We start from the raw sequence: 14,660 nt of genomic DNA, 5'->3' as shown, positions 1-14,660 counted from the left end.
GAGAGAGAGAGAGAGAGAGAGAGAGAGAGAGAGAGAGAGAGAGAGAAAAGAAAGAAAAGCAGGCCAGAAAAATATTCCTATTGACTTACACAGCACTAAGAGCAGCACTAAGCTGCAACAGAATACTATTGGAAAAGACAAAAACAAAACAAAACAAACAAACAAAACTTTCTATTAAAATTAACAATTCAAGGAATCATATGATTGAACTCTAAAACCCTTACAGATGAACTGGGCTCACTCACAGTTGTGCCTAGGGAAGTGAGAAGCCTCTGTGGCCTTGTCAAGGGTAAAACAGCTTCCTAGCTGTCAGAATTAAAGACATAACAATGTTGACCTTATCTGATCTTTCAGAAAATGTGAAAATACTTCTTCCCATCAGGTCCTCTAGGGAGCTGCTCCTTCAATGTAAAGATAGCCCACCCATTACAGCACCACAAACTAAAGACAATTCACAGGTCACTGTGAAAACTTTGATGCGCATATAGGAATACTTGTCACAGCACACAGGACTAGAAGCATAAATTGTGTGCATTGAGATACAGCTATAGTGTTATCGTGTGTGTGTGTGTCCTGACGTCTACAACAAAACAACACTTCTTTTTTTTTTTTTTTTAAACAGAAACTACTGTGAATACAAGAATAAGAAGAGACAGTTGTATGGAGGTATGTGTTTTGTGGGTAGAATTCTTCAAGGGATATAAATTAGAGCAACATGTAACCAAGGCTTTTAATAACTGTCCTGATACAAAATATTCTCAATCCATTCTATCATCACCATTCAATCATTGTAACACAATGATTGAAACTATGGGAAACTCAAGGCTATGAAAAGAAAATTCTTGGAGAGGAATAAACCTGGTCTGTACTGCATACTTGCCAGCAAAAATGCAATCCATGAAAACAAACAACTACACAACAAAAGCACAGGAAAGGCGCAATGGTCTGTAAGCTCTAGGGAAATAGGAAGAGCCTTAGGGTGAGGAGGTTCAAAGGCATTCCAGAGACCTGGCCCTTAGTGCCTGTACTATACTTAGTATCCCAGCAGAAATGGCCCTTACTACAGTGCATACTGTTTATACATAAACTTTCATCAAAACATAAACTGAGGTCAGGAAGAGGTGGTGCAGACCTTTCACCCCAACAGAGGAATGGCAATCTCTAAGTTCAAAGCCAGCCAGATCTACATAACTGGAGTTTCAAGACAGTCAGGACAGCACAGAGAAACTGTCTTGAAAGCAAACAAAGTCATAATACAAGTAGGCAGCTGGGCATGATGGCACACTCCTTAAACTCCAGCCCTGCAGAGGCAAAGGCAGCAGAAGAACCATTGCAGGTCTCAGGAAGAAGGAGGAGGGAGAGGAGGGTAGGCTTATTGGCTAGCAACTGACCAAATATTAAAATTCCTGAAATTCAGAATTTAAGGAAAAAAGATGAGTAAAAGAAGAAAAAAGAAAAAAAAACTGAAGTTAGTGTGATAGGAAGAACCAAAGGGACCAGACAAACAGAAGGCAAGTTCTCTTAGCATCACTAAGATGGCTGTGGGCAAGTCTCTGGCCTTTACTTGGAGGAGTTAGATGTACTCTAAAATTAAGATTAAATTGAAAAAGTACATCTTGGTGTAAAGTTTTAAAATGGGAGAAAACAGACAACAAAAGTGAGATGTGGGGATGCACAGAAGACACCTTGCCACACACAAAACAAGAACAGGTGGAAACATACACACATATACACAATCCTCTAATATGATAGACTGAGAAAGATCTGAACTACTGTATATAGGATTGTGTACTGAAATATGATGACTCCTTTACAAACTTTTTCTTTTCTAGTATTTTATTTAGCTACTTCTAGCAATGTTTATATTATCAAAAACAAATGTTCAAACACCATATGCTCTTTACCATGCAATGGAGATACAAAGATAATAAACAAAGACTTTTGTATCTGTACAGGAGTTAAGAGCAACTCTCTGAAAACCTGAGCCATCAAGAGAACCCAGCCTTGCCATACCCCTCCTATCACAAACATAAGCATAAAACCAAACACTGGTGATATCAATGTAAAATAACCCTGAGCTTTAAACTATTGGGAGACAAATGTGTCAAGAGAATCTGTAAAATTTCTACTCTGTAAATCAAAGCCAATGAGACTAAAGCAAAGAAAGAAACTGTCTTGTCTGGTAGTTATCCTAAGTGTTAGGGCTGGGGAATCCACACCATATACCATCTACTACCTCTACCCCTCTTTTTAAATAACAGGAAAGAGCAACACTATTGCAAACAAATCATACTGGTTGCTGGCTTCCCATGTTGGAGGAGGGGAAGGAAGTGAGTGTCAAAGAGCACTCAACAAGTAAGTCTAACAACTCCCTACCTGAGCAAACCCATATGACTCACAAGTGACACTTATTGCTGTCACCTCCTTCACAATCCTAGTAACTCAAACCCTTACAAATCTAGATCTAGTGTCTTTCATCAGAATGTGAATCTGTCCAAACTAAAATTCAGCATAGAACTAATAACATGTTTCAGGATGGCCAATCTATTCTGAAATGCTGAAGTGATGTTTAGATTTGTCCACTGGAGGAATGTAAAGGAGAGCGAAAGCTCTCCATAACACTAGGACAGGAATAAACCAGTACCTAGCAGTCTCCAAGGAAATCACAAATTATGTCAGATCCAGAATTGATAACCCTGCAATGGGATCTCTGGAAATACAGGGTTGTACCACCATGTGACCACATATATACATGCTTACAAATGGAATATTAAAGCTAGGCATGATGGTACACATCTGTTATCCCAGCTAATTTGGTAGGAGAAATTCTGCTTCAAAATTAAATCTCTGGACCTACAACATGACACAATTAAAAAAAAAAAAAAAACACTCAATGCCCCAAGTCTAATCCCTGGTGAAGAAGAAAACTGTCCTCTGATCCATGACCCATACAGTCTGTTACTTACACATGCACACACATACACAAATAATGTAGAGCTGGAAAAAAGTATCAGGGGTAAAAGCACTTGTTCCACAAGCCTAACAGGTTGGTTCCCTGGACCCCAAGAAAAAGTGAAAGAACTAAAATTACAGTCATCCAATATCTTTCATAGTCACACGTGCCTGATATTTAAAAAATGAATCTCAAAAATATAAAAATAAATCATTTTTAAGATATAGAAAGAACTCTTTCTGATCCCTCCTACAGATGAAGAAAGCTATATTCTAAATTCATTGAAATACTACTGTACTGCCTTTAAGAACAACTCCACCTGGGTGGAAACAAAGATTCATAACAGTATTCCAAGTATCCCTTGTGTGATATGGAAACTAGTTACTGTATTATGAGAAGCTAGCTAGGCTTCTGGGTTTAAGAGTGTCCTGTCCAGCCTGTAGCAGGCCCCTAACTTGTCATTCCATGTTTCCTACAAAGGACACCAGGAATATGAAGAGCGCCTTGCTAATGTTCTAAATCAGTGGACTATATAAGCTGAGGCTTCCAAGAGAGACGAACACTGTGCTACCGCCTGGTCTCATCTCCCACAAACACCTCTGCCTCAAAAGCTTGAAGGTGGCTGAAGTAAGCACAGCAGCCTTCAGCCTTCCCAATCCCTTGTGGAAGGAAGGCAGTCACAGACTTCTAACTCTCAGACCTTTTTAAAATGATGAGCCTCAGGCCCAGTCAATGATGGGTTAATGGTGGGCAGGCTCATACCCTGACCAGGACTGTTTCACTGATCCCCTCAGATCAGGACTTCCCAGGATCTTTGGGGGTTGTGTATCAGATATTTGCATTATAATTCAGGACACCCACAAAATTAGTATTGAGTAACAAAATAATTTTATTGGAAGAACTGTATCTGTGTTAAAAATGGGGGGGGGGGGGGGGCTGGGGGACCAGAATCTCTTTGCCCTTCTGCACAGTGCTGTCACAGTAAATGAATCTTTCTCTACTTCCCAGGATTAATTTAGTTCTTATTCAGGATAGCAGGACCTGCTTGAGGCACAGGTTGTGACCCCACATCTGGTAATAAAAGGATGCCTGCAAACCAGGTTGTCAGAGAAGCACAAAGAAACACACTGTGGCGATCAGACTAAACCCACCCAAGGATGACAAGGGTCTCTACAACTCTACTCCAAACTTCCAGCCTTATAAGCAAAATCCCAGCACACAGAAGTTCCTACTATTTATTACTAACACTGCTTTGATTCTGATCTTTAGAGATGGCTACTGGGCCTTATTGGTACTTATGCAGGCTGGGGGGGGGGGGGGAATCAAAAAGAAAAACAAACCACATTGAAACAGCAGGAAAAAGACTAGCCAAGGAGAGCCTGGCACGCATGAAACAGGCTCCTGGTTTCTTACTCTTACAAGCCCTCCCTAAAGGGAGAGACAGGCCCCAAATCTCTATATGTCTCTCTATTCTTCGCAGGATAGACTTCCTACTGATAATACCTAATACCAGTATATCATCCCAAGTGTAGTTAATAGACAAAACTCATGAGGTGAGGGCACTCCTGACTAATCAGAGGAAGGCAGGAGCACACACTAGATGCACACACAAAAGAACCACTACAACAACAATGAAGAAGATTAATGTAACACTTGGGTGGAGGGGGGGGGAGCCCTCTTGACCTACATGTGTGCTCAAAGTGCCATATCCCTGCTCTGAAAACTCCACACGTGAGGCATCCACACGCGAGTCTTTATGACACACCACACATAATCCAGAATGTCTTGGCTTCACTGCTGTCAACAGGAGTGTAGAGCCAGGATAGCAGGAACCGCCATGGCCTTTCCATCACAGTGCATAAACCTACTTCCCCAAGTGGCAGCAGTCACACTGAGTCATCAGGCCACTAAAACTAAAAAACTCTTCTATATTCCTTCACTGTGCCTGAAATAGGTCTCTTTTCTGAGCTATTCAAGGTAAGAAGCCAAAAGGTGGGTTTTTCCTACATAGTAGACAGAGGTACAGAAGAAGAAGGAGACAGGCCTCTGACTTTTTTGCATACAAAATGGGTTCTTTAAATAATAAAGATTAAAGGGATTGTGGTGAGAATTACTTGGGGCCATGAACATACATAGCAATCATGGCGTTCTGTATACTACTTTCAATTACACACACACACACACACACACACACACACACACACACGCCAGCTATGGGGAAACTATACCTATAGCGGAGTAAAAGAACTCTTCCCAAGCACAGAGAGCCCTGACAGGACAACTAAACTCACCCAAGACCAGGGAACCTGCAGTGGGACAGCAGCCATGCCATCCATCAGCTCCCAACCGTGACTCCAAGAAAAGAAAGGAGTGAGACTAAGGACATAAATGACTAAGGCCCACAAGTCCCACATTTCAGATTCCCCATCCAGGAAAAACTGCAGGCACTCAGCCAAAGCAGCACAGTGGCAGCTGCACTGTCATCATCCTTACCTGGGTAGTAACAGTTACTATGGCTGGAAGCATAGGGGAGAGAGGAAGACGTACATTCCAAGTGCCATGCAGTATGTATCTTTATAAATTGGCTAGTCACTCATGTATAACTAATCCCATAGTACTTCACCAAAAGACTGCACTCACCACACATTTAATCACTGTTCTACTTACTGTCGAGAGACTCTATGACCAGGGTAATTCTTATAAAAGTACAGTTTCGACCTCTTAGTCCATTATCATGATAGGAAGTACAGCAAACAGGATACTGTAGAAGCCCTTGAAAGTTGAATCGGGGTGTGTGTGTGGGGGGGGGGGGGGAGGAGCCCAGAGGCAGGAGAGAGCATGAGAGCATAAGAGAGTTCAAGATGGACATACACTTTTAAACCTCAAAGCACAACCTAAGTCAAATAGCTCCAATATGGCCACACCTCTTAACCCTATCAAAGAGTTTCATTCCTTGGTGACTAGGCATATAGTTATATGATCCTATGCAGGTGACACTACAGTTCCAAATTCTTCCTTCTAGGGCGGTAAACTTAGTTCCCAATAAACACCACCACCATCCTGCACCACCATGATCACCATAGAAAACATTTTTTATCTTCATATCCTTCACTCACTGAAGGCTAAGCTGCACTGCACCTAAGGACTTGAAGAAATCTGCCTATACAGAACATAGTCCTGATGTGTGAACTCAACATGTGCTTCAATGGGTAGGAGCAATGATAAAGAAGGTGTCCACAACCCAACCCCATCCACCCAAAACAAACAACCATCACAACAAAACTGTAAGAAATCACCCAGCAGGCAGTTAAACATATAAGACAGAAAGGAGAAAAACAGATTCATTTCACCCATAAGGCCTTTGTTTGACCAGTTACAAGTTACACAGATAGACTGCTATGCTAGGTACTACTGAAAGATGGGCAATCAGACAACACAGGACATAGGCATGAACAAAGATCCCCAGGGGAAGCCTACCTACAGAATCTAAGTAAACAACGGGGGAGACCTTCACTGGAGAAACGGAGAGCTCACCCTCACTCGGGGGCCTTGCATTCACCTTGTGAGCATGTTTCCTGGGAAAAGACTTAAGCCCGAGGTTAAGGAACACACACTGCAACAATACATACTCATCTTCCAAGGCAGGATTTAGGCACCTTTACCCGAGCCTTCAGGTCACAAACATGTTCATACCACTGATGAAAATGAGGACAATTACTATCCCACAGGGAGGAAAAACCTGTTAAAGTCACAAAACTGCCACATACCTACCTCAAGAACAACCAAGAATCGTAGGAAGAATCATTCTCTCTTGGTTCTCCAGCCTCAGAGGAGCACATGCAAATAACAGCAGAGGATCCCAGGCATTCAAAAGTGTGTGTTTTGCATGAAGTAAGCTGAAAGTTTTCACTTTTTCTGCATTCTTATATTAGTTTTTGAGGGATAAAAATATCATTCATTGCATAAAAGAAGGAATACAATTGGCAGAGAGGAAGTTATGCACTGGTGCACATGACTTGTGGGGACCATGGAAAGGCAGAAGTAACCAAATCGTCAGAGAGCATGATGTGCCCATGGCTGTGTTCATAAGACAATGGCTACCCCAAAGGAGTTCCTGTTACTGTGTTTTGGGCAGAGGAAGAATCTTCAAGAATAAAACCTATATTTAAACACATGATTTGGAAGGTGACCCGATACAGTTTGAATCTTTTGTTCACATCTTGTTAATGAAGCTGTAAAGAATGAGTAATAAAAATCTTAGAGATACTTCCGAATTAAGAGAATTAAAGTGGCTTTAGAAGTTAGCACCATATAATCTTATCAATGTAAAGCCCCATTCAGGGACAGGTTTTAGAACTTCAAATATATAAGCATTTCTAATACTCATCTGCTTTACAGTGGCGTGAGATTCAATATGTACAAGTCAAACACAATAATGTTGAAATATTACTTTTCATTAAAGTAGGTGAAAAGCTGGTGGCTGATACTTGAACTTTTATCCCATTGTTGGAGAAGGAATGCATACTTTTAGCTATGAAGTACAGAGACAGGATTTACCTTCTGCCCACAGGAGACAATTCATCCAGCTTAGAGGTGGTGACGGTATGTGCATGGAGATGAGTGGTGGTCAGAGGACATGCCAAGCTAACTTGTACCCAAGCTCCATACCAGCAATCAGACGCTTGTGAACACACTCAGGTCTTATATGTATCCTGAGGATTTGAACTCAGGTCCTCGGGTGGTTTATCTACTGAGCTATATATCCAGTGTAAGCTTATTCAGGATTCAACATGAGAATAAAAACTCAGGACCTAGAAAAATCTTCAAGTTGAGAATGAATTTGAGGTCCATGAGAGCCAGGAACTCTTGTCTGCCCATTCCCCACTCAATCAATCAATTATATAAATTGTTTTAGAAGCAGTAAAATCTTAAAGAGGAAACAGTAACAATATAATAATACAATCAGCAAACGACAAGGGCAAGAGGCATGGTGCATATGAAATCTCAAAGTTTGAACCAACACTACCTGCTAAGAATCACTAGTTTATAAACAGTGGGATTCTAGTCTGCAGAATGAAATATATACAAATAACTTCTCTCAAAAAACTAAGAACTATGCAAACCAGCAGATAGAAGTGACGTCAGTCATGCTGCTGGAGAAGCAATTTTAACATGGAATTCTATATCAGGCAAAAAATACAGTGAAATAAGAAGGTGATTCTACTTTACCACATATGTACAACCCTTCACAGGATAGAATACATGAGGCTAAAACAAAGAACAGAACATGCCACTAGCAGCAGATTTGAAATATTAAACTCTTTCCAGTTTAAAAAGAAAAAATGCCAGGGCATTAGATCTAAAGCAAAGAAAGCAACCAGGCAGAGATATATTAAACGTGCTAAATACACAGGGCGGGGTGAGCCCTTTAATCTCAGCACTGGAAAAAACAGGCAGGTGGATTCCAAATCATTATGGTCTACAGAACAAGTTTCAGGAGATACATAAGAGATTTGGGGGGGGGGGGGTTAATACATCAATGTTTACTCCATATTTAGTTCCACAATGATCTTTTGTTGGCCTATTTGTTTTAGGGTTCCAATAAATTAGTACATTTAACCTTGAACAATACCAGTAATGAGTTTTGACAAAAAGATGCTTTAAGACCCAATCTGCTAGAGAACACTCACAGGTAGGTATTCATACCCAGAAATTAACTGGATTCAGTCTCGACATCACACAAACCCAGGAATTTTTACATGAAAAGCCACTTTAAATAGAATAATCTAAAACAAGATTTCATTTCTTCTATGCCCTACGCTGGTAGCATCTTATCTAGTTTCGTAGATAACATTTCCTTTTGAAAAGCATGTTATACCAAAGGCATGATTTATGTTGGAAGACTACCTTCCTGTCAAGGATTTTGGCATTATGAACGAGGGCCTCTACCAAAGCTAAAAAGATGACTAAGGTATGAATAGTCTCCTTGGAATCTGTTCAAAACCAGTTTTTATAAACTATAATTTGCACCACTCCTGATATCTAAAGGCATGCATTAGCTCAGTACAGGAAAATCACTACCATTCACCATAAAGATCCTTTTCATGACATTAGTTCACTTCAAAACAGGAGAAAGGGTCTTGTATTTCTTCTGCCTACAATTTGCTGTGCCAGGAAATGGTGAAGAGACATATCACAGCATGCAAACCAAAACTCCCTGGTAATCCTGCAGTAACCCTGCCACAACCATTACTGGTGATTATCAGACACACAAACTATATATACCACACACCTTTATTCTCTTCAAACTCGGCTGGCTCATTTGATTACTGTGGTTATTAGTTTATCCTCACAACTACTCCTCTCCACTACTCTGCACGGTATTAACCTAAATCTGTTCATCTTTGTTTCTACAGGCACCAAAATACTTGTAAATGTTCCCTCACAAGAGTGCCTGAATGAATGAGACAGACAGCTGAAGGGAAAGCTCAAGCATGGTCATCATCAATGTTTTCCAACTTAAACAAATACATGAACAGATGTTTATTATAAATATCACCCATTTAAAAAAAAATGGAAGGTCAAGAATAAGGACACAAAACTAATTCCACCGTTGGGAAGGATGAGGGCAGGATCACGGACAGCCTGAACCACTGCATTCAATTAATTAATGCATAAACAAAAACCCCACACAAGCACTCAGTTGTATGGCAAGTGTCCCGTCTTAATTTGAAAACACTGCCCAAAGGACCAGAAAACTCCAGGGCAGCTTTGTCTTCCGTGAAGACTGGCTTCAATGATATCTTTAATAGGCAGGAAAAAAGGAACATTTTAGGCTTTTGAAATAGGAAAAATACAGATTCAAAGAGCCACACGTTCTACTATTTTCTGCCTTCTAAATATATCAGGGACCAACTGTGGCACAAGTATATTGAGTATATATAGCTTAACCTGATTTCTAGAAGAGAATGTTAGAGAGCACAAGGTCATCTTAAACAACAGACCATTTTTGTAGCATATAAGAATTATCATTACAAATATTGTTCTTCATAGGTAAGATGCATTCAATGCATAGACTCTAGAATGAGTCAGCAGCCCGACCTCACTCTCCTCTACCCTCTTCTTTCCCTAACAAACATAAGTGAGACAGGTGACTAAGACCAGTCACACAGTAGCAGTACTAAATGATAAAAGGGTAAGCTATCAATCACCACACTTCAGATCAGAAAAGAAATGACGTTAACTGCAAAGCAGATATATAAATCATGAGGATTGAGTATTTTGTCCCAGAAATTCTAAATATCAAATACAATGCAAATGGACTCTAAACACTAAAATAAGCAATCTGCAGGAATTCCAATTCATCTATTCTAATTTAAAGGGGGGTGGAGGTGGGGGTAAAGACAACCCACTAAATGCAGAACAAAACAAGATTACAGATTCAAGTCTATAATCCAGCTTTGAGTAAATGAGTGCATCTCACACTAGCATAATTAGGGGCTAAGTAAATGGCTGAACAATTAAAAGCATGTACTGCTCTTTCGAAGACTCAAATCCGATTCACAGCACCAAATCAGATGTCCTCCATTACAGAGGGATCCAACAACCAGCTTCTACAACTCATGTACACAACCCACAAAGACACCCATACATGTAATTAAAAGTGATGAAAAGCCAGTATCGCCTATCTAACCATAAGTCACACACAAACCTAATAAGTTTTACTAACAGAGTTTGGCTGTCAGCTCTAACAGATGCTGTAATTAATTCTACTCTCCTCCCTTGCTTTTTCAATTGTGACAATGAAATCTTTTGCTTTAATTTTTTCAAAAGTTTACTTTTATGTGTGTAAATGTTTCCCCTGCATGTGAGTAAGCTGCCACGTGCATAAATCATATCGCTGAAACTGGAGCTACAGGTGGTTGTGAGCTATACAACATGGGTGCTGAGAATCAGGCCCGGGTCCTCTACAGGAGACCAAGAGCTCTGAACTGCTCTAGCACCCTGCAAATAGTGGAACACTGTTTAATGCGATAGAAAAAGAAGATCTGCACTAATTAAATTTTAACTCTACAAAGTTATTTCTACTGTCCTATAAATTCAGATTAAATAACTACTCAGCACTTGAGTGCACCAACCACATAATATATAAAAAGAAAAGGCCACCATCACTGTTATCCAAGAGAATGAGACACTGGGTGTGTGTGTGTGTGTGTGTGTGTGTGTGTGTGTGTGTGTGTGTGTGTGTGTATGGTCAGTCACACAATAGTGTGGCTTATGTAACCACTGACTCAAAATACACTCTCCAAATGCAGGTGAAAGCTGATGTCAGGGACATGGATACCACTGATGCTAAAAAGCACAGATGCTACCACACATTACAATGTATCTACTGAAGGGACTAGTTTTTCCAGCCTTCAGTTCTAGTGATGGTTCCCTTTACAAATGGGGAAAGAGGCTCCTTATGGAATACAGTAAAAGGTTCATCATAGAAAAGTACAAGACTAGTATACTGACACAACACCTCTCATGTGTGTTTAATACTGCTAACATACAAAACAGCAACGTGAGATACTATTGAGAGGTTCAAGACAATGACTAGGAGAAGTTATTATATAGACCCAACATAGACCATATGCTATTAGACACCAAGGAGAGGAGGACAAACCCAGAATTTGAGCAATGCATCTCAACTTGCAAGCACAAATCATGGCTAACTTCCTTCACCTAATTTTTCTCCGTACTTCATTAAAGATGGACATCTAAATTGTTTCCAAAGGGTCATTAGAGTCAAAATGAATCTACCAAGAAAAGAAGCTCAAACCAAGGGAACATATCCTTTTAAAATATAGTCATAGGGGCTAGAGAGATGCCTCAGCAGTTAAGAGAATTGATTGTTCTCCAAAGGTCCTGAGTTCAATTCTGAGCACCCACACAGCAAAATTATAGTCATAAAGATCAAATGCAAATTGAAAAGTAAATTTTAAAAGGGGTGGACAATAAGACATAAAATAGGGTAGATGCTAGCAAAGAGACCTTTAAAGACCCAGATGGAACTGTTATGTAATTCCACTACCACCAATCTTGAAATAGCATTAGCCTACCACCTTACTGAACTATCTTAAATTATGTAGAAAAATCATATAAAAACAGTTTGGTTAAAATCAGACATATTAAGATTATAGGTAGTAAATTCCTATTTTCATGACAAGAACAATTATTTGCACAGGGAATCTCTCATTTTGGGAAAAAAAATCTCTTCAGAAATGACAAAAGCTCATTTAATATAGATTTCAAAATGGTTGCTGATTAAGAATAAATTTGATGGGCTCATGAAATAATTCAGCTGTTAAGAGGATTGGCTGCTATTCCAGGGGTTCTTGAGTTCAATTCTCAGTACCACATAGTGGCTCATAACCATCTATAATAAGATCTGATGCCCTCTTCTGGCCCACATGGTGTCACAAGCAGGAACAAATTTCACCCAGGCCATTAATGACTTTTCTCCATCTTTGTTTTTGAGGATTGTTACTGGGAAGGCCTTAGTTCTGACTCCTGTGGTAGATTTACACTTGCTCCCATGTGACAAACATTAGCAACTGAACTGACAGTCCCTGCTCCATGATTTCTTCATTCACTAATGCTTGGGTACTAACCTTTTCCTCGACGGCCCTTCTTCAAAGTCTGAAGAACTAACGTCGTTGCTAGTAGAGGACACTTGGGAGGCATCGTCCTTCTCGTTCTCTGACTGCTCTGAGGCTGCTCCTAACGCCTTAGCCTGGCCATGACCAAGGAGCCCTACAGGGGAAAAGGGGACAAACACTTAGACACATTACATCACAGCAGCACTTTTCATTCTGCCCTGTACCCGAGCTGACAAGGACAGAAAACTTACATGCGCATACAATTCTTTAAAGGGGTAAAGAAAAATTCGCCTCATTCCATAAGAGAATCGAAAGCTTATGAAAGAAACGATTAACAAGGAAATCGAAGATACACGCACACATATGCGCGTGCACTTGGGGGGGTGTGACAGAGTGAAGATGGATTGGGGTTTTGATACAGAGAAAGGATCTGTGCAGCGCAGTCTGGCCTGAATGAGTGATCCTATTATTTCAGCATCTAAAATGCTACCAATTAGATAGAGATCTGACTAAAGTACATTTTATTTTGAACATCTCTTGTGCCTCAAGGATAGAAAAGATGTGACAATTATCATAAAAACCCAATGAGTTATTTCTAAATAGCTACTAACTAGTAAATATTTACTATATAACAAAAAGAAGAAAAAAAAAAAATCAACCAATACCAGCTACTCACAGAAACATCATAAACACATCTTAGAGGCAAACTGGAAACCCAGATAGAGCCCTTAACAACATAGCTTGTCACAGATCTAGTCAAAGAACAATTGCGCTCTAGATCTGAAGTCCTGATCCATACACAGTACCATGGGTGCACTCCTGTGGACACAAACATGGACAGGTCCACCATGGGATGCTAAAAGCAGTAATCACCAAATTTAACAGCAGAAAGGATTAAATGGTGTCTCCTAATTTCACCTATTTGTTTCCATGTTCTTTGCAAATCTAAAAAAATTGTATATATAGCCAAAATATCATTTTTATTAGCAGTACACTGGCACACCAATAATGAAATTATACAAATATGAAATGTGACTGGGGCCAGAGTATAGTTCAGCAGTGAAGTCTGGTTCAATTTCTTAGCAAGAAAGGGGAACGACTCAGAAATAAAATTTATGATATCCCACCTTGTAGTATAACTAACTGTATTTTTTATTATGATTAAACAATACATACATACATATATATATATATATATATATATATATATATATATATATATATATACACACACAGGAAAATTCATCAGAAAAAAAAGGTGAAAAGTTTTCAAAATGCCTACTATATTGTCTTTAGGATACGCAAACAAAGAACACAACACATACATATGGTCAAGTAAGTAAAGACTTTACACATCAAGTAAGGAACAAGTGATAGGAAAAAGCTAGTTATTTTAAATCAGTGCAACCAGAAACAAAGGATAAAATCACCAACACATAAATAAAGATCTAATAGGAAACTACAATGAAAGAAACAAAGGAACAGTAGGATACAAGCTAGGTGGGGATGGGTAAGAAGTGGTCGGAAGACAGACTGCTAACACTGACACTGGGGAAGGAAATTTAGAATGGTAAGCTAACAGATTGGAAGCTTTATTCCTGCTTTACCAGGAACTCCACAGAGAAAGAACTTGTCCAATTTGAACTTGTCCCAGATGCACATGTGCCCTATTCTGCACAACTACTGTTCCCAGGTGAGGTAATGCTAGTTGGAATCCATGACTAATGTCAGTTAATGGAAGACCTATTGCTCCTGAGCTACTACTAAGCTGGAGTAAACTTGAACAAGAAGAACCCAGGCAACTGACTATAATTATAGGCAACAATTCAGAGAGGTCTTCGTAACCAGCGAATTCTATCTACCTTTTCTCAATAGTTCTGTCAAGAGGCTTCCAAGAATCAGGTACAAGGATAAATATAAACTGAACATAACAAAAAACCCAAACCAGGCCGGGCGTGGTGGCGCATGCCTTTAATCCCAGCACTCGGGAGGCAGAGGCAGGTGGATTTCTGAGTTCGGGGCCAGCCTGGTCTACAAAGTGAGTTCCAGGACAGCCAAGGCTA

General features: G+C 39.9%; 1 protein-coding gene across 2 annotated transcripts in view; it reads right to left on the bottom strand.

Annotated features, from left to right (window-relative positions):
* Window positions 1-14,660, bottom strand: part of Jarid2 (jumonji and AT-rich interaction domain containing 2) — a 183,730-nt gene that overhangs the window by 57,812 nt on the left and 111,258 nt on the right. For both annotated transcript variants that reach the window (XM_021215305.2, XM_029547428.1), the window contains one exon: window positions 12,610-12,751. In XM_021215305.2, the coding sequence (XP_021070964.1) occupies window positions 12,610-12,751 (142 nt within the window). The remainder of the gene's footprint in view (window positions 1-12,609; window positions 12,752-14,660) is intronic.

This window comes from Mus pahari, chromosome 16 (assembly GCF_900095145.1).
Source record: "Mus pahari chromosome 16, PAHARI_EIJ_v1.1, whole genome shotgun sequence".
NCBI lineage: Eukaryota > Metazoa > Chordata > Mammalia > Rodentia > Muridae > Mus > Mus pahari.
Note: the sequence above shows the minus strand (reverse complement) of the source record. Positions and strands in the feature narration are given on the sequence as shown.